This window comes from Pogoniulus pusillus, chromosome 27 (genome assembly GCF_015220805.1).
Source record: "Pogoniulus pusillus isolate bPogPus1 chromosome 27, bPogPus1.pri, whole genome shotgun sequence".
Lineage (NCBI taxonomy): Eukaryota > Metazoa > Chordata > Aves > Piciformes > Lybiidae > Pogoniulus > Pogoniulus pusillus.
Window position 1 is genome coordinate 14,047,606 of NC_087290.1, and position 22,890 is coordinate 14,070,495.

Here is a 22,890-nt window from a genome sequence, read left to right on the forward strand (position 1 = left end):
GTGCTTCAGCGCAAGCTGCGCCTCGAGGAGAGCCTGCCTGACAATGGGAGATAAAAGGAAAATAGTCTCTTGTTGAATGATGCCCCTCAATAAGGGGCTCTGAGGAAAATGAGGCATTGATTCTATCAGCTCGGGGCTGCAGCACCCTCAGTTAGATCTCTTACACACATCACACACACCTGCATCAATGGAAGCAAAAGAGGCATTTGAAGATCCGTCCTCTGAAAAGAAATGGAGTCAGTTTAGTGCTTGCTGAAGTGGAGTAAGTTGCCTGGTTCCAGCTGTCATTTGCTGGGGCTCGGGGCCCTGCAGAGTTTCCCAGATGGCAGGGCCAGGCTGTTCAGTGCTGCTCTGCGCTCTCCAGGTTTAGCTGCACTCTCTGCCAGTGGAGTCAGTGTCTGGGTTTACATGGGTAGATTAGCCTCACTGAATTTGAGGCACTTAAAAATAGAGGATTTGTCTAAATGAAGCACCTGACATCTGTCAGGAGGTGCTTCCTGAGGGTGACTGACCCATGCCAAGAATTGCAGTGGGCTGAATAATCCCATGTGTCCTTTTCTCTCCCCTCTCTGCAGATGTTTATGTAGGCACCAAACCTCCATCTGCTTAAAGGTCAGGCAAAGGGAGGAATCTCTTGCATCCTGTCCACCTTTCCCAGGAAAACAGCTAGGCCCAGACCTAACAATAAGTTCACCTGTGCTTGAATCTGGAGGAACTGGGAATCCCTACTCATACTTGGAAGTTGTGTGGTATCTCCTTCTACCTCATATGGTCTTTGCTGTCCATTCCCTGCCATAACTGTGTCCTCAGCAGTGTGTCTGAAGTAGTGAAGTGATGCCCAGTGCTGATGTGAAATGACCCAGCTCAGTCCAGTTGAGATCTTAGGAAGAGTGTGAAGGAAAGGGGAGTGCTGAAGCACCTGTGTCACCCTGCCATGGAGGCAGGACCTACTGCCTGCCTGCTCTTCTCTCTGAACTATTCCAACACTTGGCCCTTGAATTTCAAGGGGCAGTTTGCATCCTCTTGTGGCTAGAAGTCAGGTTTCTGTCTGTCAGATCTTCCTTTGCAGGAACACAGAGGCTGTTGGGGCATGATCCATGATATGTTTTGGTCATTTAATGAATGGAACCTCAGAAGGGTTTCATGGTGGAAACCTGCAGCAGCTTTTGTCTGTGGAGCAAGTGAGCCTTGCTGCTTCTTGTTCCCATGGATTGGGTAATGAGAAGAGGCCTGGGCAGCAAAGTCAGTGTGTTACTGGTGGCAGTTAGAAGGTCACCCACCCACCTGGTGGGGTCTTAGAAGAAAGATGGTGACTGAAACAAAGATTCATCAATGGCAACATCTCGTTTCAACTCCACCATCACCCAGAAAGGTTGGACCAGAGGATCCTTGGGATCCCTTGCAAGGGATTCTGGCATTCTGAGATTCTGTGAGGCTGCTAGAGAATGGAAGCATGGAGATGCTTCTCCTGATGAAGTGTCAGGGCACCCCCGGGGGATACTGGACAGTGCTCACTCATAGGCTTGTGCCTGCCTACACGTCTTCAAAATGTCCTCTCCCTGCAGGCAGAGATGTGCTGTGCAGAGATGTTTCTGCGGCAGCGGAGGCAGGGGGGCTGTCAGGGATCAGGAAGGTTTCCTCTGGGAAGTTTGGGTTGTGGTTTTTCCCCTGTGCAGTACTGGATTCCTGCTGATTTCCAGGGGAGCAGGGGGGGGCTGTGGCAGACCTTGTATGCCAGCAGGTCTGCTGCTGGGCTTGTTCATCATCTCTGTGAGGTGTAGAGGTCCAGCTGCCCAAGCCCACCCACGGCTTGGGTGAGGGCTCAAGGTCAGTGTCACCGTGAGCTGGAGCTGGGTCCTGGGGCTGGCTCATCCCGTGCTGGCTGCGGAGTGCTTTGTGGGCGGAGGCACCGCAGCGGGAGACAGCAGAAAGCAGGAGGGCTTCAGGGCTCTCCCAGCCCCACAGGACGGCACACCAGGGGCTGCGGAGCTTCCCCCGCTCCCGACGGAGCCGCCTTTGTCCGCGGCGCGGTGCGGTGCGGCCCGGCAGGCACGGGGGAGCGCTGGGCAGCAGCGGCGCTGCGCGGCGGGGCCGGGGGGGAGCGGCAGCGGCAGCGGAGCTGCATCCCAGCCCTACCCCTTTTGTCTTCCCCCTCCCTCGCACTCGGGCAGGGGGTGGGGAGGTGGAAATGCCATTTCCTGGCTGTGGCGGAGCGTGTGCGCCGCAGCCGCGCCCGCTGACCCCCCTGCAAATTGAAATAATGATAATGCGCGGCCGCATCAAAGCTCGGCACATCCAGAGCCAGCAGGCATGAAATGCAAATGATGGGGGGCGGCAGATGGATGGTGCCTGCCCGCCCGGTGCCCGATGGATGCGGCGCTGCCGCTCGGCGCGGGGAGAGGCCCGGGATGAACACGTTAGCCCTGCAATCCCTTTCATTTGTCTGTTGCTTTGCGCTCTCGCTGCTCACTCCTGACAATATTTTTTCACAGCCCAGCGAGCAGCCCCTCCGCTCCACTCCACTCCATCTCCCTCCCCTCCCCTCTCTCCCTCTCTCGCTGTCTGCCTCTCGCACGTCTCGGGTCACGTCGCCGCAGCTCCGGTGGAAATAATAAGATATAAACCACGAGGCTGTTATTTGCATAGAAATAGCATGGAGCCCCAGGCAGCACGGGGGAAGGACACAGAGATCATTTGTCTAAAATTTTAATGAAAACTTTTGCTGAGGCAGAGGCTTTTCTGGGGTTTGGTTTGGTTTTTTTTTTAACTTTCCCTGACCCCCCCCCCCCCCCCCCCCTTTTTTTTTCCCCCACCCCTGCACCTTCCACCACCTCCCTCGACTCCCTTTCCTCATCACGAGGTGAACGGAGAATCGGAGTCATAAAATGGGATGGCTTAGAAGGGATCTTAAGGATTCTCCAGTTCCAACCTCCCCTGCCATGGGCAGGGACACTTCCACCAGCCAAGGTTGCTCAAAGCCTCATCCAGCCTGGTCTTGAACACCTCCAGGGAAGAGACATCCACAGCCTCGCTGAGCAACCTGTGCCAGTATCTCCTCACCCTCACTGTCTAGAATTTCTTCCTCATCTCCAGTCTCGGTCTCTCCTCTTCCAGCTCAAAACCATTGCTCCTCGTCCTGGTCCTGTCATTTTAAGTCCAGCAGTGTGCCCAGGTGGCCAAGAGAGCCAGTGGCATCCTGGCCTGCATCAGGAATGGTGTGGTCAGCAGGAGCAGGGAGGTCATTCTGCCCCTGTACTCTGCACTGGTTAGACCACACCTTGAGTGCTGTGTTCAGTTCTGGGCCCCCCAGTTTAGGAGGGACATTGAGATGCTTGAGTGTGTCCAGAGAAGGGCGACGAGGCTGGGGAGAGGCCTTGAGCACAGCCCTACGAGGAGAGGCTGAGGGAGCTGGGATTGGTTAGCCTGGAGAAGAGGAGGCTCAGGGGAGACCTCATTGCTGTCTACAACTACCTGAGGGGTGGTTGTAGCCAGGAGGAGGTTGCTCTCTTCTCTCGGGTGGCCAGTGCCAGAACAAGAGGACACAGCCTTAGGCTGCGCCAGGGGAGATTTAGGCTTGAGGTGAGGAGAAAGTTCTTCACTGAGAGAGTCATTGGACACTGGAATGGGCTGCCCGGGGAGGTGGTGGAGTCGCCGTCCCTGGGGCTGTTCAAGGCAAGGTTGGATGTGGCACTTGGTGCCATGGTCTGGCCTTGAGCTCTGTGGTAAAGGGTTGGACTTGATGATCTGTGAGGTCTCTTCCAGCCCTGATGATACTGATACTGTGATACTGTGAAGTCCTTGTCCAAAAGTCCCTCCCCAGCTCTCCCATAGCCCCCTTCAGGTACTGGAAGATCACTCTGAGGTCTCCCTGGAGCCGCCTTCTCTCCAGGCTGAGTGTAGGTGCACAAGGTGCAGTTCTACCTGGTAGAGAGGATGTGCAGCTGCCAGGCACTGACAGGTTAATTCCTGTTTGTTTCCTTTTGAACAGAGGTAGGACAAGAGCCCGGCACCCGCAGTGTCTGCATTGCTTGTGCGTTCAAGCTTCCAGGACCACGTTTTTCACTTCAGTCTTCACTGGGATGTTCCCAAGTCTGGCGCTGACCTATTTTTAATTAGTTTGCTCCTTGCTGTCTGTTGTGTTTAAGGGATCCTGGCTTTGAGACTGCTGTGCTTGTGTCACCAAAGAGGAGCTTGCAGCCTCTTTTCTCTACAGACACCTTACAGGCTTTCCCTGCTGGGTGCCAGCTTTGTTAGAGGGGCTCAGGAACTGCTCCTGACTTGAGACCCATCACCTTGTTCTGTAATCCCCCAAACAGGTCATTCTCTGAGTGGTGATAAAGAACTGCCTCCCAAGCTGCATCCCACAGCAGGACCTCTGAAGTGGCTGTCACTCCTGGGGCTGAAGGGAGGAATCTAACCAGCAGGTTGTCCTCTTTTCTCTCCCTCTTGCTTAGCTTTATTTCCCCAAAACTCTCCAGGCTTGGCCTGCCTGAATCAGGCCCTCGAGATGATGTTCCAGTTTGTGCCTGTTACTGGTTTGTTTTGAGGCACTTCAGCCAATGTGGCACTGGTGCTAGCTGCTCTTCAGTGTCTGCTGACAGATGTGGACATAGCCTGGCTGCCTGGTGGGATGTTGTTTGGTCTTGGTGCTGAAGCAGCCTGGCACCGACCTGAAGCTTGCAAGGCACAGCTGAGGAAAGCTGCAGAACTTGCTGGTTGCCCTGGAATGAGATGGTGAGAGAAGAGGTGAGGGCTTGGGAGGAACAGGCAGAGGTGCTGAGGGTGCTGTGCCCAGGAGAGAGGCTGCTGGGTCAGGTGCGAAGCTCAGCGGAGGAGCAGGTGTGAGGAGCAGGAAGCCTCCAGAGGTGTGGAGCTCAGCAGAGGAGCTGATAGGAGGAGCAGGAAGCCTCCAGGGGCTGTAAGCCTGCCCAGGTGTGAGCCTGCAGGCTCGTCAGCGGCAGGACAAACAGGAGCCGTGGGAGATTGGTGCCTTTTGGGGCTGGGGCTGTAGAACACAGGCTGTGGAGAGCTCTAATTTGAGATTCCAGGCAGGGATTGCTCCATATCTGCTCGAGATGACTCCAGTCTTGGGATTAGATCAAAGCAATCATGTGAGAGCAATCATGTGAGTTAGAGCAGCAAGTGCCAGCTCTGCCATTCTAAAGAGCACTCTAATTATTAATGCATGATATGAATCTTCTGTAGTGGCACAGCAAGGCTGTGAGGAAGGCCTGCGTGGGCACAGGGGGCTGGGGATGCTGATTAGAGAGGAGCTAGAGGACGTCACACAGAAAGGGACACTCCAGCAGCTTCAGCCATCAGTGCTTCCTCCCATGGATCTCACCAAGGGCTCCAGGGCCTTGGCATGGCCCTCTGCACCACATCTCCGTAGCTTCGAAACCCCTCCAGGACATGGGGACCCCACCACTGCCCTGGGTAGCCTGGCCAGGGCTTGACAACCCTTTAGGAGAAGAAGCTGTTTCTCATGTCCAACCTAAACCTCTCCAGGAGCAACTTGAGGCCATTTCCTCTTATCTTATTGCTTGTACCTAGGAAGAAGAGACCAACTCCACCTCGCTCCAACCTCTTACGGAGCTGTAGAGAGCAATGAGGTCTCCTGTCAGCTCCCTGTTCTCCAGGCTAACCACCCCCAGTTCCCTCTTGATTAAGCCTAAACTCACACCTACACAGAGCTTCACTGTTGTGCAGCCTGTTCCCCTTGCCTGGTCTCTGAATGAAAAGGTTCTGTTGGGGTCTGGAAAGCACCCAAAAAGAATGACCAACCCAAGACCTCTGAGTGTCACTGACGTTGGCCATGGGGCTGGTGCCTGGATTAGGGAACCCCCATCTGAGGTGGGATTTGTGAGTGTTTGCTCCTCTAGGACAGGCAGCTGTGGTTTGAGTTTTCAAAGGGTTTGGAGTCCTTTTGATTACCACTGACTGATGGAGTGACCTTGAGCAAAGCATGCAGGCTCCCTACACTCTGGAAGGGGAGCCAGGCAGGAATTTCTTGACAAGACATTTGTCATTGGAAAATGCCAGCTCCCTGGAACTGCAGCTCTCCAGGAAAAGGGTCAGCCTGGGTGAATTTCTCATTTGGAGTTTTGGGGTCAAATGAAGAGCCTGGGGGGGGTTGTTTGTTTTTTTTTCCAAAGTGACTTCTCTTTCCAAATTAATTTTTGTTTCTCATTTCTACAACAAATGCTTCAGCGTCAGAAGCAAATGCCTTGATATTTATTCAGATCTCAAGACTGCAAAATCTGATTTTCTGCTGCAGTCCAGAAGTGTTCAAAAACCCTCATCCAGCACTGCAAGGTGGAAGAACTGTCCCCTCCCATTAAATTCCATGTTGCCATCTGCAGGGAGGGAGGACCTGCTCAGCAGTGGGGTCCTGCTCCCTTTGTGTTGGCGAGGTGTTTTGGGACCTGGAGGCACAAGGTGGTGTAGAGAGCTGCAGTGTGCATCTGGATGCGTCTCCCCTTGCTGCCTCCGAGGTGCAGTTCAGTTGCTTTTTCCCCTTCCGCCTCTGCTTCCCCTAAATTAAAGCAAGAGAAAGACTCCACCAGCAAGACCTGCTTCTGGATTTGCAGTCAGTAGCCATCTCCAATAACCATCAGGCTGTCAGCTTCCCCCCACCTCCCCCTGCCTCCCACCTTCCCCATCACTCACCAAAGGGAAAAAAGAGCTGGAGCCACAGCTTGAAATATATCATGCAATAGTGTATCATGAATTTCTTGTGAATCACATTGGTGAAGCAGGTTTATTTATTTCTGAGACTTTAAATCAATACAAAGTAGGTCTCTTAGTTCTGAAGCTGGGATGGAGTGTGAAAAAATGAGCCCATTGTACTCTTAAAACTTTGGGGAAAGGAGATGACAGCTATATAATTCCATTTACCAGGCACTAGGGGCTTTAATGTGAAGGTGACGGGGAGCTCTTTGTGCATTTAGAGCACCATATCTTCTAAATAAAAGATCTGTAGGCTTGATAGTGCAGTGCAGCTCTGCCTTTAATAATCTCCAGGCATTACACCGAGCCACTCTGTTCCCAAGCCAGGAGGGTCCCCCAGTGAGGGCTTGTAAATTAGGAGTGCAGGAGCTCCACACCTCCGTGGCCTAGGGACGCAAGAGGAGTCTGCACTCACAGCGACCTGGGCACTGGCCGTGCTGGGAGCTGCCCTCCCTCCTTAGCCTGGTCCTTCTGGCTGCTGTTTCACCCTCTGAGGGCAGGATGTGTGTATGAAAAGAGCTGAGTGCTAGCCTCGAAGGCTGCAGGATCTGCTGGGGCTTGGCTGGGGTTTGCAGTCCCTGCGTTGTGTTTCTGGTGAGACGTTCCTGCCTGTGCTGCTGGGGAGAGCCAGGGTGGGCAGAGTGCTGCAGCCTGGCTGCTGCAGCTCGCTGGCAGGTCACGGCGATGCTGGGGTGGGAACTGCAGTTACCGAAGTGATTCGGATAGTCTGGCACTTGTGTTTGATCCCAACGGGTGCTGGGCTGGCGGTGATGACAGCACTTGGGGTGCATAACGAGCCCCACTCCAGCCCTCTGCCCTGCTTTCTGCAGATCTTTTGTCTTTGGGGAGACACAGGAGCCCATCAGGTCTGCAGCCAAACCAGCTTTGCAGTCAGTGCAGCTCTCCTTCTGAGAGGAGCGTGGAGAAGGCAGCTGGTCAGAGAATCACGGAATGGGTTGTGCTGGAAGGGACCTTGAGGACGGGCAGGGACACCTCCACCAGCCCAGGTTGCTTAAGGCCTCATCCAGCCTGGCCTTGAACACCCCCAGGGAGGGGGCATCCACAGCCTCCCTGGGCAACCTATTTTCACAACCCTGCTGTCAAGAACTTTTTTGCAACCCCCAGTCTCAACCTCCTATCTCTAGCTTCAATCCATTCCCTCTCATCCTGTCACTGCCAAGCCCTTGTCAAAAGTCCTTCCCCATCTCTGCTGTAGCCCCTTCAGGTACTGGCAGGCTGCTCTAAGGTCTCTGTGGTTCTGCACCAGGGTGTGGAGCAGCTTTGACCTGTGCCAGAGTCAGGATGTGGTGCAGAGCTCCTGTGTGCCTATGTCCCTGCTCTCCACCCAGGAGCACACCTGTGGGCACCTTCTGTGCAGGAGGGCACTGGGACCTCGGTGCAGCCTGGGACCAGGCTGTCCCAAACAGTGACAAGTGCGGTGGCTCCCAGCCACAGCCCTGCACGGTGCTCTGCCCCTGTGCTGGGCTGTGTGGAGCACTCAGGAGAAGGAGCTGCACATATATCTTGGTCCCCACAAAGGGGCTTGGGGGCAAGAGCAGGTTCTGCATCAGCCTGTTCCTGCTGCCTGCCAGCAGTGCTGAGCCCCAGCTGCTCGCAGCGCCTGCAGGTCAGCAGCAGCAGAGGCTCCTTTTGCATCTGCCTGCACTGCAGCAGTTCACAGACAGGCAGTTTAAATCCTCTGTGGCTTTCCTCTCTGGAAGGCCTTCAGCTTGCCTCACACCTGGTAGCTGCAAGTCTGAGCTTTGCTATTCCTCGAAATTGAATCCGTGCTGCTGTCTTGCCTACCATGGCACTGATCTGGTTAGAGGAAGATGAAGCTGGCTGAGCCTAGGATGGAGGCTCAGGAGCATCTCTGTGCACTGAGTTCTAGGTCTAGATGCATAACTCCTGTGCTTTGCTTTCTTCTGTACACAGAGTTAGAGTGATGTCTGCCTGACAAGGAGAGTGTTGTGAGGATCATCTAAGTGCCTGTAGAGGCTGAGGCCCGTGAAATGCCAGAGTACTGGGCTGCTCCCTCCAAAGGGAAGTAGATCCAGAGCTGGCAGGTGACAGTGCTGTACCTCAGCACCAGACAGTGCTTTAAGGAGGCTTGGTGGCTCCCTGACCCCAGGTCCCTTTCCAGAGGGCTGCTTTCCAGCAGGTTGGATCCCAGTCTGAGCTGCAGCCCTGGCTTATGTGTTCCCAGGTGCCAGACCCTACACTTGTCCCCATTGAACTTCCACAGCCTTCCTGCAGCCTGTCCAGGTTTTCCTGGAGAGTGTCACTCATTTTGGTGACTTGAGCTGCAGGCTTCTCCCCTCTTGGGTTATCTCTTTTTAACCTAGGTGTTTGGTGGAGGAGGGCAGGGTGTTTGAGGGGGGGAGTTAAGAGCTAAATGAAGCAGGTGGATGATGCCCTCTGCCTTGTTGGCAAGGCTCAGCCCATAAAGATAACAAACGGTGTGGATTTGCTGGAGTGTCAAAGTTATGAGTTTATTTTGTAATGATGTGCTCCTGCCTTCATGAGGTAAACTGGCCGTGGCAGAGGTGTTATTAGTAATATGGGCTCAGTGGAGCAGAGAGCTGAGTGACCGAGAGCTCAGGGTATCCGTCAGGGAGAGGGCAAATGGGAAGAGACAGCAGGAGAATGAGAAAAGAGCTGCGCCGGGGCCGAGAGCAGAGCTGAGCTGTGCAGCAGCATCAGCAGCCCAGCAGTCAGGGCCTCCTTCTCGCTGCTCTGTCTCTCCAAGGAGCTGCTGGGGCTTTGTCTGTGCTGTGCTCACCCTCCTGGACAGTGTTTTGGTGCTTTTTGCTGGTGAAAGATTTAAATAGGTCCTCTCCTGTCGCTTACCTTGGAGCCCTTCTGAATTAGTGAGCTGAGCTTGGGGCTTGGTCACATCAGCCTGGGGCAGGGCAAGCTTCCTGCCCTTCCTCAGCTAACTGCCCTCTGCCTCAGTCCCCCCTCCTGCCCCGTTCCCCTTGGGATAGCTGTCCATGCCCTCTCAGCTGCACAGAGGGCTGGGCAAGGTCTCTTGTGTGTGGTTTGCTCCATCCTTTGGTGTGGAAGTGCTCCTGACTTGCTGCAGGGATGGGCTTCCCTTTGCTTCCTCAGCCTGCCTCATCTCACAGCCTAGCTTCCCTTTTGTCTTCTTTCCAAAGGTGCTGGGCCGGGAAGTTTACACCTCCAACAACCAGCTGGGTGGGATCCAGATCATGCACAACAATGGGGTGACACACAGCACCGTCTGCGACGACTTCGAGGGGGTCTACACCATCCTGCAGTGGCTTTCCTACATGCCCAAGGTGAGTGCTGGCCCTGCACCAGTGCCAGCTGCTGCTACCTGGCACTTTGCTCACAGGGGCTGGGGGCTCTCTACGGGGTGCTTGTGTGTTCATGTGGCTGTTGCCAGGCTGCTAAGCATGAGGATAGTGAAGTAAAAGCTGTTTTTTGTCTCAAAGCACTGCAGGACCTGGGCTGTGGGGTGGCCTGGCACTGCCCTGAGTCCTCTCACATCACTCCCCTGGCCTCCTGCCCTCAGCCCTCTGGGCAGCAGGATCTTCTGTAAGCAGTGGATTGTCTCTTGCTGAAAAGCCTCTGGGGCAGCAATTTGTAGGAGTTGATGTATGGTGCAAGCTTCTCTGCAGCCAGGAAGGGAGCAACAGGAACGTGCAGGTCACCTTCCTGCAGGAGAGAGCCTGGGGACTGAGCCAGGTGGCCTGGTCACCTTTCACAAATGGAGCTGCAGCCCCTCACTGGTGCTGGCTGTGCCTGAAGAGCAAATAGAAAGCAGTGTCTGCCAGGTGATGCCAAAAGAGTGGAGCACCTTGGAAGCTTTTGCAGACTCTTGCCAAGGCTCTGGGATTCTTTTGATCGAAGGCTGAGGGAGCTGGGGGTGTTCAGTCTGGAGAAGAGGAGGCTGAGGGGAGACCTCATTGCTCTCTGCAACCCCTGAAAGGAGATTGCAGTGAGGTGGCCTTGGTCTCTCCTCCCTAGTCTCAGGTGATAGAAGGAGAGGAAATGGCCTGAAATTATGCCAAGGGAGGATTCGATTGGAGGGGAGGAAAAATTCCTTTGCTATAAGAGTGGTCAGGGATTGACACAGGTTCCACAACCTGGTGGAGTCCCATCCCTGGAGATGTTCAAGAAACGTGTGGCCATGACCTTTGGTGCCAGGGTTTGGTGGCCATGCTGGTGTGAGATTGAGGGTTGGGCTCAATGATCTTAGAGGTCTCTTCCACCTGCAGTAATTCTGTGGTTCCATGAAGGGTTGTGCAGCACGGGGGGAAGGTGGACTCTGACCTGCAGGTCTCTGAGGACAAAGCCATGCAGGAGAATTGCTCCCTTCAGTGCTTTTCTTTTTGTCTTAGAACGTGTTCAGCCCTGTTCCTATCCTCAAAGTGAAGGATCCCATAGACAGAACCATAGACTTTGTTCCCACCAAGACTCCCTACGATCCACGCTGGATGCTGGCTGGACGCCCCAACCCAAGTAGGTGGATATTTGGGGGCCAAGATGGGCAGGAATGGGCCTTGCTTCAAACTGTGTGCCAGGGCTTTCTGTCTGCCAGCAAATGTCTTGCAGAGCTCAGGCAGTAGTCAGCTCCAAACAATTTGGATATAGTGCAGAAAAATATAGTATAGAAAAGCAGTACCTGAAGAGGGCCTGTGAGAAAGCTGGGGAGGGACTCTTGGCGTGGGCTTGCAGTGCCAGGATGAGGGACAGTGGCTTTGAGCTGGAAAAGGGGAGATTGAGGCTGGAGATTAGGAAGAAATTCTTCACAGGGAGGGTGGGGAGACACTGGCACAGGCTGCCCAGGGAGGCTGTGGATGCTTCGGGCTGCCCGGGGAGGTGGTGGAGTCGTCGTCCCTGGGGCAGTTCAAGGCAAGGTTGGATGTGGCACTTGGTGCCATGGTCTAGCCTTGAGCACTGTGGTAAAGGGTTGGACTTGATGATCTGTGAGGTCTCTTCCAACCTTGGTGATACTGTTGGATGAGGCCTTGAGCAGCCTGGGCTGGTGGAAGTGTCCCTGCCTGTGGCAGGGGTTTGGAACTGGATGAGCTTTGAGGTCCCTTCCAGCACAACTCACTCTGCGAATCTGTGCAATCTGAGTGCTTGAGGACACCTCAGTTATTAGTTGCTTCTATAGATTATTTTTGTTGGTGGTTCAGAGGAAAATCCACATGGACAGGGGCTGGACACTGGAGGGAATCACAACATTCCTGCAGATCCTGGTGGAGAATTGTTCTGGAAACACTGCAACCCATTGAAACCCTCTGCCAGCCTTTGGGGTTGTGCAGCTTGTGTGCATGCAAAGCTGCAAGCTGGGTGACCATTATGCCCACTGTTACTAACGAGCTTGGGGGGGGGGGGGGGGGGAGAGGAGGAGGGGGCTAGAATGAGGTCTGTGATAAACTTAAGTTTTGTGGGTTTGGGTAATATTTTTTTCCCCCTCATCTCTCAAGTAATTCATCCAGCTGCCTGCAGTGCAGCCAGCGCTGCCTTCCGCATCGAGTGGCTTCAGATTTTAATTTAGTGGAAGCGTTAAGGCAAGCAGATGATTCCCTGAGATAAGTTAAAGCAGATATCTGCTGGGTGAAAAGTTAAAGCCATTTATTAGAGGAGATATTGCCCTGATATTCTTCAAAGTGACGCCCGACACGAGGCCGGAATCTAAACCATCAGCTCTGGGCCCGCGATAAAGAGATAATTTGGGAATGGATGGGCACATTTTACAGTGGGGCCACGGAGGCAGGGAATGTAGAACACAGTAATTACAACTTTGGGCTTGATAAAACACTCTCCATCCTGTTTAAGTCAGCAGAGGTTAGCTTGCTTGGATCTCCACTTTTAATTGGTTTTGGGCTCGGGTTTGCAGAAGCAGAGGGGCTCCTGCGGGTTAAAACATCCCTCAGAAGCTGGGTGCCAAGAGAGAAAGCTGAGAGGGATTTGGGTTGGGTTGTTTTTGCAGAGCTTTGTGGTCTGATCCAGCAAGCTTTGGTTTATGGAGAGGTGCAACATCTGGTTCTTCCATGGTCAGGGAGGCTTCTGGTGTCAGAATGCTTCATTTCAGGCTGAAAGAGTTGGGGCTGTGCAGGCTGAGGAGTGTGGAGCAGGCTGAGGAGTGTGGCTTGGTTCTAGAATCAGAATCATGGAATGGTTTAGGTTGGAAGGAACCTCAAAGATCATCCAGTTCCAACCCCTCTGGCATAGGCAGGGACTAGAACAGGTCACTCAAGGCCTCATCCAACCTGGCCTTGAACACCCCCAAGGAGGTTGTGGATCACAGAATGTTTGGTTACAGCCTCCCTGGGCAACCTGTTCTAGTGTCTCACTGCCTTCACTGTAAATAACCCTTTCCTAACACCTGCCCTCAGCCAGCTCAAACCCATTACTCCCCATCCTGTCATTACAAGACCTTGTAAATAGTCCCTCCCCAGCCTCCCTGTAGGCCCTCTTCAGATGCTGGAACAGCACAGAGATGTTGGTGTTTAGTTCTTGGCTTTCTTTGGCATCCTTCCTTTAAAGGCAAACTTAGCCAAGAGCAGAATGTGAGGTAAGTTTTCAGAGAGTAGTAGGCATTTTGAAGAAGATCCCTAACGACTTTGCTGCCTTCTGACAGATGTCTGTGGTGGCTTAACCAAAGCAGAGTTACTTATTGAGAAGTGCCAGGAGCTCTGCTGCCCCAGCCCCAGCAGTTTACCCATAAATGATGCTTTGGCTGATCAGTTGCTGCCTTTATGCAGACTAGCAAATGAAATCAGAGGTGATGGCTGAGGGCAGACAAATGCTCAGCTGTCCAATGTTCCCCTGTGCTATAATCTAGTTGGCAGTAGAACTGGTGCCACCTTCTGCAGCTGGCACTTCTGAGCAAGTTTCAGCTGCTCCTGTTGCTATTCCCTCCTGTCTTCATTCCTGACATTTCCATGGTTTTCCCTTCTCTTTAGATCAAAAAGGACAGTGGCAGAGTGGTTTCTTTGACAATGGCTCGTTCCTGGAGATCATGCAGCCCTGGGCACAGACAGTTGTGGTTGGCAGAGCAAGGTAAATTCTGAGAGCTGTTTTGGATGCCTGTAGAAATCCAATTGCTGTTGTGCTTTGCATTTTCCTGGCAGATGCTTTGCGAGTTGATAGCTGTGAGTGCACACAAGTCATGACTGGAGTGAAGCTCTTAGCGCAGGAGTGAAGGTCTGATGGTTTCTCCTGTTGTGCTGGGAGCTGACAGCTTCAATGTGCTCCAAAAGAGATGCTGTAAAAGTTGTGGCAAACAGTATCTGCTTCCCTAGGTGGATGGTGGTGTGGTGAGGCCTTCCTGCAGCTCTGCCTTGGCTGCAGGCACCTCAGGCACCTGATGGCTTTGCATTTTGTCTGACTTGCAAGGAAAGTTCAGCTAGAACTAAAAGAAATGGCAGAGGCAGGAGCTGATCTTTGAGGGTTGTGTCACAGTGCCATCAATCCAGAGCCAAATGGCCTGCTGATCTTCACAGTCTCTGGACATCCTCTGGTCACCCCTGGGGTCTGACTGCATCAGCTGCTGACTCGGGGACTGACCCTAGCAGCAGCTCAGCGCTGGTGGTGCTGTGTTTGACTGCCAGGCACCCCCTGTTTGTGCCAGCACAGCACAGCTGGCGCTGCCAGCCAGGCTCCCAGCCAGCACAGCTCTGGGTCAGGGCTGCTCTTAGCTCTCTGTGGTGACAGCAGGACTGCCCCAGAACCTTTGGCATTGGCAGCTCCTGTTTCTCTTTCAGACTTGTTAACGCCACAGCTCTCCAGAGGGTTGGAGAGCAGAGGTCATGCCATGAAATAGCAAAGCTTAGGCTGCTTTGCCCACCTGAGAGGGGCTGCAGTGGGGGGGCTCAGTCTCTTCTCTCTTGTATCAGTCTGATCTCACAACATCTTGGAGTCGTTTCGAGGCTTTTATGTTCACCAGTGCTCCAGGGGGCAGGGAGCAGGGTTGGAATCAGTGCTTTGGCAGGGCTGGAAGAGCTCTGTCCAGGTCCACGCTCAGCCTTGCTTGCAGTTCCTTTTTCTTCAGCCAAATTCCAAGCTGCTCCAAGCTCTCCCATTCAGGTATCTGTAACAGAAACGAAAGGGACTTCTTTCAAAAGCAGTGGCATTTGGAAACCAACAAACCCAGCCAACGAGGAGTGTGTTCCTCTGGGATTGCTACTGTAAGTGCTGCCAAAACTCATCCCTTGTATGGATGTTTGGAATCTGTCTGCTGGTGGCTGTAAATTGTCTTTTATTATTCGATGGCAACTTGTCCAGGGACACACTATAAAACAAGATGGAGCATCTTCATGTGCTAGCCTGATAAAATTTATATGAAGTATAATGGAAAACAGAAGTTGTTTTGAGCTGTTTTCAAGTTCAATAAATAACTGTAATACTTGGATAAAGATGTTCTTTATTAGGTCACATGGGCCCTGGCTCACCAGCTGTAACTTACCGCTTTAAGACGGCTCCGGCAATTACAGCTGCTGGGCAGCCTCTTCATCACGGGCAGTGGGGAGCTGCTCAGCCCCCTCCTGCACATGGGCCTTGTCCCTTCCTGCCTGCAGCACGTGTGGCTGAGGAGAGAGTGGAGGCTCTGCTGGGACTCTGTCCTGGGAGTAAGCAGTTGTCAGCAAGATGCCTTTTGTGTGCAGGAGTGGTTAAGGGCTGTGGAGAGCAGAGCTCAGCATCTCCCCTGACATCTGCACTGTGCTGCCTGCTTCCCACCCCTGCAGCCACAGGAGCTAGAAGGGACCTTTAAAGATAGAATCATAGAATCAACCAACCAGGTTGGAAGAGACCTCCAAGATCATCCAGTCCAACCTATCACCCAGCCCTATCCAATCAGCTAGACCATGGCACTAAGTGCCTCATCCAGTCTTTAAGACTGGATCATGCCAGAGCAGGGTCACTCACAGCAGGTCACACAGGGATGCATCCAGATGGGTCTTGAAAGTTTGCAGAGAAGGAGACTTCACAACCTGTCTGGGCAGGCTGCTCCAGGGCTGCAGCAGCCTCACACCTAAGAAGTTTCTCCTCATGTTGAGGTGGAACCTCCTGGGTTCCAGTTAGTGTCCATGACCCCTTTTTCACTGACCCATTGTCATCCTGCACCAGAGGGTCTGGAAAGGACACAGATGACAAACTCAAACCTTTTACCCATCATTCACTCTGACCACTTGGGAGAGGGAGATTTTGAGTGGCTTAGACATCAGCCTTGCTTAGTCCTGCAGCCTGTGGGTGTGTTTGCCCAGGTGGGAGTGCTGGGGAAAGCAGAGCTTGGGAAGCCTCGGGTCTTCATGTGTGTTTCTCTTGGTCAGGACCATCAGTGTCACAGTGTGTGGGGTGGCAGCTGGTGGGTGGTGGAGGTGTGGCAGTGCCATTCAAAGCCTGGGCTTTGCTTTGCCATAGTTTTCAGGGAGCTATCTGCTGCTTTCAGCACAAGATTTGGCTTGCAGAACTGAGACTTCTGCTCTTAAGCTCTCCAGCCAGGTGCCTAAACGCATCAGAAGGTCCAGAAGGCTTCTTCTGCCGTTTGCTTGCCTCCTTTGTCTCTCTTGAGTGTTTTGATGCCGTTGTGTAACAGCAGGAACTGTGTTTTGTCTCCCGTGTCACCAGGCTGGGAGGGATACCTGTAGGAGTAGTTGCCGTAGAAACGCGGACGGTGGAGCTCAGCATCCCTGCTGACCCTGCGAACCTGGACTCGGAGGCCAAGGTAGGCTGAACGTGTGCTCAGCTGCTTGTTGCCCTCTGCTGATGTCTCTGTGGAAAGAACTCTGCTTTTGGTGGCATCTTGTTCCTCCCCACCCGAACATCCCTTGGTGAGCTGCTGCTGGAGGAGCCGGTGGGCAGCCAATGCCGCAGCAGTCCTGCTGCTCTTGGCATCTGGGTGAGGGGCAGGGACTGGGGCTCAGGAGGTCTGCCAAGCAGAGCAGCTCTCTGCTCTCCTGCCATGATCACAGCGTGTCAGGATTTGGTGTCCCTGCTCTGACACTGCCCATCCTCTGCCTGCTTTCACAGCTCTAGCCCAGGGGGTTCCTCCTTTGCACATCCTTCTCTCTCTCCTCTCCTTCCCCTCCTTTCAGCAGGAAGGCTCTCCAGGCTCTCCATGCCCTCACTGCTCCTAGCTAAATCAGTGGGAACACTCCTGCTGAAATTGGTGACAGAAGGGTTGTCCTGATTCTCCTGTGGGCAAGCAGCTGCTAAGCATTCAATGTGCTGAGTTCCTCCTGGCCAACTCCACATCCCAGCTCTTGCTGCATCAAATTCTGTGGGTTTCTGCCAGCTCTGATCCAGGACTTCCCAGGCTGTTTTCATTCCCACCAGATAATCCAACAAGCTGGGCAGGTGTGGTTCCCTGACTCTGCCTTCAAGACTGCACAAGCTATCAATGACTTCAACAGAGAAGGGCTGCCCCTGATGCTCTTTGCTAACTGGAGAGGCTTCTCTGGAGGAATGAAAGGTAAGCAGCAGCTGGGATCTGCTTTTAGTCCTGCCCTGAAATTATGCCAGGGGTGGGTGAGGTTGGAGATAAGGAAAAATTTCTTTGCTGCAAGAGTGGTCAGGGACTGGAAGAGGCTGCCCAGAGAGGTGGTGGAGTCTCCATTCCTGGAGGGGTTCCATGGCACCTGGGGACAGGGTTTGGTGGCCATGGTGGTGCTGGGTTGGTGGGTGGACTGGAAGACCTTGGAGGCCTTTTCCAACCCAAACAGTTCTGTGGTTCTGTGTCCCTCATGCCCCACCCCAGCTGGCAGCAGCAGGAGGAGGGAGCCATGGTGCCCGGGAGGGAGGAGCAGAGCCGTGGCAGTTTGCATCTCAGTCCAGGTGTTCTCTGGCACCTTGCTGACTGGTGGGCCCTGTGCTGAGCCCTCCTGACTCTCTCCGTGCTCCCTGGGGGGTTGTTTGCAGTTTGGGTTTCAGTGCTGGCTGGGGGATTATGCAGGGGAGGGAAAATAAACAATTATGCCACCCCTCAGTGCACACAAACACACTGCCAGGAGCCGGCTGCACTGTGGGTAAAATGACTCCAAAATTGTGTGTAATGAGTAGGAAAAGATTAGAGACAGCTCTTGCTATGCTGAAAATTGACATTAGTGGAGGGGAAAAAAAGAGAGCAAAAAAAAAAAGTCAAAAAAAAAAAAAAGGAAGAGAAAAATAAAAAGGATGAGAAAAAGGAAAAGAAAAAAGGAAAAGAAAAAAGAGGGAAAGGGGGGGGAAGAAAATGTAAGGGGGGGGTAAGAAAGAAAAAGAAGAGTGTGGAAGGAAAATGAAAAAAGGAGAAAAGAAAAATGAAAGGAAAAGACAAAAAGAAAAAGGAAAAAAAAAAGGGGAGAGGGGAGATAAGAAAAGGGGGGGAAAAAGGAAGAAACACCTCACACCTGCCCTGCTGCAGCCTGGTGGGTCCAGGAGGGCTAAGTGAAGCCATCAAGTAAATAAGTGATAGCAGTGAATTGCTGGGGTGCTGGTGGCTTCCCCATCCAGCTGTCCCTGGCCAGAAGGCTGCTTGCAGCAGGGTGCAGAGTGCAGTGCTGGGAGCAGGCAGTGCTGTCTGCAGTGGAGTAGCTCAGGGAGCCTGCAGTGACCTGCATCCAGTGTGCTGTTCAGTGGAGTTAGCAGGGGGCCCTGGGCTTGCTGGGCTGGTAGCAAACCCCCCTGCTGCAGGGCACGGGCTGGGGTGTTCTCAGCTTTTACTCGGTAGTGTTAGTGTTGGTTTTTGACCCAGGATGGGTTGTAAATAACAATCAAAGAAAGCATTAAGGAGCTCCCAAGTCAGCAGCATAGAAAAGCTCTCTTAAGTCTCTGCCTCGTGGGTGCTGCACAGCCTGGCTGGTCTGTGAGGGGCATTTCTGTGTCTGCAGCCAGCTTGTGCCTGCTGGTTGCCTGCAGGTCCTGTCTGACAGTGCAGCCAAGCCTGATCAGATCCCTTTCAGGTTGGGAGGTTCAGGGCACGGTGCATGGCACAATGGAAATGCAGAAGGCTGCCTGCAGCCTTTCCTAGCATGCTGGATGCCAACATTTGCACCCCCAGAGGCATAGTAGGAGCTCCCAGCAGATGTCCTGTGTGTGCAGTCATCAATTTAGACAGAGTCTCAAGTTGTGCCAGGGGAGGTATAGGCTGGATGTTAGGAGGAACTTCTTGCCAGAGAGAGTGATTGGCATTGGAATGGGCTGCCCAGGGAGGTGGTGGAGTTGCTGTCCCTGGAGGTGCTCAAGAAAACACTGGATGGGGCACTTAGTGCCATGGTCTGGTTGACTGGATGGGGCTGGGTGCTAGGTTGGACTGGATGAGCTTGGAGGTCTCTTCCAACCTGGTTGATTCTGTGATCACTGGTGTGCTCTGCAGCCAAGCAGGCAGGGCACAGGAGTGTGCTGGGATCATGCCTGATGGACTCCTCTGCTCTCCTCAGAGGACTCCTCTCATAGAATCACAGAGTTGCTTGGGCTGACTAAGAGCCCAACTATTAACCCATCACCAGCGTGGCCATGAAACCATGCCCCAGAGTGCCATGGCCACACCTTGCTGTGTGTGAACAGAAGAGAGGGCCTCCTGAGGAAAGGCTGAGGGGCTGGGGGGCTTTGGAGCCTGGACATGAGGAAACCAAAGGGAGATCTTCTCAGTGCCTATAGACACTCAGAAGGTGGGGCCAGGCTTTGTTCAGTGGTGCCCAGCAACAGGACAAGGGGCAAAAGGCACAGACTAGAATAAAAGAAATTCCATCTGGACAGGAGGAGGAACTTCAGTGTGAGGGTGACAGAGCTCTGGGGCAGGCTGCCCAGAGTGGTGCTGGAGTCTCCAAGGCCCATCTGGGCCTGTTCCTGTGTGGCCTTCTCTAGGTGACCCTGATCTAGCAGGAGGGCTGGATCAGATGATCTCCAGGGGTCCCTCCCAAGCCCTACCCATTCCAAGAGCCCTTTACCTATCCTGTCAAGCACTGACAAGAGTCTGGCTCCAGCTTCCCAACAACCACCTGAGCTTGCTGATGCCAAACCTGAAGGAGATTTAGAGACAAGCACAAAAAACGTTGAGTTTCTCTCAAGTTCTCTGCTCCTTCTCCCTCTGCCTTGTTCAAACAAGGAGTGCTCCTTTTTTTCCTGCACTTAACCTGAGTAAAATACACCCCCTTGGCAGCAGTGAGGAATGTGCTGCTAATTACACAATTATTTTATTATGTAGCACCAGTAAAAAATGTCCAGGAAAGAATTAATTCAGTTAAAATAATTTGAATCAAGCAATTATTTTCTTAACACTAGAATTAGCTGAAAGTACTTCAAGTGGTTTATTACTGGCACTACATAATAAAATAATTGTGTAATTAGTAATAAATTTGTCACCCCTTTTGAGGTCTTTTTCTTTACCCAGGACACAGGAGGAGGTTGGGAGTTTTGTTTGGTTCTCAGTCCTCACTGTCTCTGCCAAGAATTTACGGTTGGTCACAGTCAGAGGAAGTGAATTGTTCTTCTCTTCCTCAGCATCTGACATGCCTTAAATAACAGGACAGTGACCTTGCAAAGAGCTTGGAAGCATCACACCAGAGCCCGTGGTGTTAGCATACAGAATACCACAGACACACACTGTGCCTCCTGGAAGGTCTCCTCAGAAATCATAGCAGGCTCGAGGGCTGCAGCAGCTCTGCTGTGAGGCAGGCTGAGGGAGCTGGGGTGGTTCAGCCTGGAGAGGACTCCAGGAGGGCCTTAGAGCTGCCTTCCAATACCTGAAGATTCCAATCTCTAACTCATCTCATGGGGAAAGATTTTCTTCTGGATCCCAATGGGAATCTTGCCAGGGGTGACTTGTCCCCATCCCCCTTGTCGCTTGTCTCAGTCTGTCTCACCCAGGTTCACGTAACAGCAGCCAGAGCTTGCAGTGTGGTAGCAGGAGGTGATTGGAGGTTGCACTATGGCAGCAGGAGGTGGTTGGAGCTTGTGGTGTGGCAGCAGGAGGTGGTTGGAGGCTGCAGTGTGGCTGGCAGCAGGAGGTGGTTGGAGGCTGCAGTGTGGCTGGCAGCAGGAGGTGGTTGGAGCTTGTGGTGTGGCTGGCAGCAGGAGGTGGTTGGAGGCTGCAGTGTGGCTGGCAGCAGGAGGTGGTTGGAGGCTGCAGTGTGGCTGGCAGCAGGAGGTGGTTGGAGGCTGCAGTGTGGCTGGCAGCAGGAGGTGGTTGGAGGCTGCAGTGTGGCTGGCAGCAGGAGGTGGTTGGAGGCTGCAGTGTGGCTGGCAGCAGGAGGTGGTTGGAGGCTGCAGTGTGGCTGGCAGCAGGAGGTGGTTGGAGGCTGCAGTGTGGCTGGCAGCAGGAGGTGGTTGGAGGCTGCAATGTGGCTGGCAGCAGGAGGTGGTTGGAGGTTGCGGTGTGGCAGCAGGAGGTGGTTGGAGGTTGTGGTGTGGCAGCAGGAGGTGGTTGGAGGTTGCGGTGTGGCAGCAGGAGGTGGTTGGAGGCTGCGGTGTGGCTGGCAGCAGGAGGTGGTTGGAGGTTGCAGTGTGGCTGGCAGCAGGAGGTGGTTGGAGGCTGCGGTGTGGCTGGCAGCAGGAGGTGGTTGGAGGTTGTGGTGTGGCAGCAGGAGGTGGTTGGAGGTTGTGGTGTGGCTGGCAGCAGGAGGTGGTTGGAGGTTGTGGTGTGGCTGGCAGCAGGAGGTGGTTGGAGGTTGTGGTGTGGCTGGCAGCAGGAGGTGGTTGGAGGTTGTGGTGTGGCTGGCAGCAGGAGGTGGTTGGAGGTTGTGGTGTGGCTGCAGGAGGTGGTTGGAGGTTGTGGTGTGGCTGGCAGCAGGAGGTGGTTGGAGGTTGCTGTGTGGCAGCAGGAGGTGGTTGGAGGTTGCTGTGTGGCAGGCAGCAGGAGGTGGTTGGAGGTTGTGGTGTGGCTGGCAGCAGGAGGTGGTTGGAGGCTGCGGTGTGGCTGGCAGCAGGAGGTGGTTGGAGGTTGCGGTGTGGCTGGCAGCAGGAGGTGGTTGGAGGCTGCAGTGTGGCAGCAGGAGGTGGTTGGAGGCTGCGGTGTGGCTGGCAGCAGGAGGTGGTTGGAGGCTGCGGTGTGGCTGGCAGCAGGAGGTGGTTGGAGGCTGCGGTGTGGCAGCAGGAGGTGGTTGGAGGCTGCGGTGTGGCAGCAGGAGGTGGTTGGAGGTTGCTGTGTGGCAGCAGGAGGTGGTTGGAGGCTGCGGTGTGGCTGTGTGGCAGCAGGAGGTGGTTGGAGGCTGCGGTGTGGCAGCAGGAGGTGGTTGGAGGCTGCGGTGTGGCAGCAGGAGGTGGTTGGAGGCTGCGGTGTGGCTGGCAGCAGGAGGTGGTTGGAGGCTGCGGTGTGGCTGGCAGCAGGAGGTGGTTGGAGGCTGCGGTGTGGCTGGCAGCAGGAGGTGGTTGGAGGTTGTGGTGTGGCAGCAGGAGGTGGTTGGAGGCTTCAGTGTGGCTGGCAGCAGGAGGTGGTTGGAGGTTGTGGTGTGGCAGCAGGAGGTGGTTGGAGGCTGCGGTGTGGCAGCAGGAGGTGGTTGGAGGCTGCAGTGTGGCTGGCAGCAGGAGGTGGTTGGAGGCTGCGGTGTGGCTGGCAGCAGGAGGTGGTTGGAGGTTGCGGTGTGGCAGCAGGAGGTGGCTGCAGGAGGAGCTCTGTGGGGTTCCCGGTGTGCCAGGCAGGGGCACTGCCATGCTGTGCCTTCCCCTTTCTGCAGACATGTATGACCAAGTGCTCAAGTTCGGTGCCTACATCGTGGACGGCCTGAGGGAGTACCATCAGCCCATCCTTATCTACATCCCACCTCAGGCGGAGCTGAGGGGAGGCTCCTGGGTGGTGATCGACCCAACCATTAACCCCCGGCACATGGAGATGTACGCGGACCGGGAGAGCAGGTGAGCAGCTGCCCCTCCTCACCACCTGCTCTGGGCAGCAATGCCTGCAGGTCTGGGGCAGCAAAGCCAGGGGAGGGTGTGGAGAACAGGGCTGGGGAGGAGCAGCTGAGGGAGCTGGGGGTGTGCAGTCTGGAGAAGAGGAGGCTGAGGGGAGACCTCACTGCTCTCTACAGCTCCTCAAAGGAGGCTGCAGTGAGCTGGGGTTGGGCTCTGCTCCCTAGTCTCAGGTGATAGAAGGAGAGGAAAAGGCCTGAAATTGTGCTAGGAGAGAGTTAGGTTGGAGATGAGGAAAATCATTGCCCCAGCTGCTGCTGTTCCATAACCCTCATCACTGACCTTCCTCTCAGCACT

The 22,890-nt window shown here is 54.1% G+C and overlaps 1 protein-coding gene across 6 annotated transcripts in view; it reads left to right on the top strand.

The window, feature by feature from the left end:
• Positions 1-22,890, top strand: part of ACACA (acetyl-CoA carboxylase alpha) — a 127,423-nt gene that overhangs the window by 85,666 nt on the left and 18,867 nt on the right. For 5 of the 6 annotated variants that reach the window (XM_064165890.1, XM_064165888.1, XM_064165891.1 and 2 more), the window contains 6 exons: positions 9,888-10,031; positions 11,097-11,217; positions 13,674-13,770; positions 16,339-16,435; positions 17,047-17,182; positions 22,362-22,539. In XM_064165890.1, the coding sequence (XP_064021960.1) occupies positions 9,888-10,031; positions 11,097-11,217; positions 13,674-13,770; positions 16,339-16,435; positions 17,047-17,182; positions 22,362-22,539 (773 nt within the window). Of the gene's footprint in view, positions 1-3,988; positions 4,440-9,887; positions 10,032-11,096; positions 11,218-13,673; positions 13,771-16,338; positions 16,436-17,046; positions 17,183-22,361; positions 22,540-22,890 lie in introns of those variants that run through there. The other variant, XM_064165893.1, reaches the window with a different exon arrangement.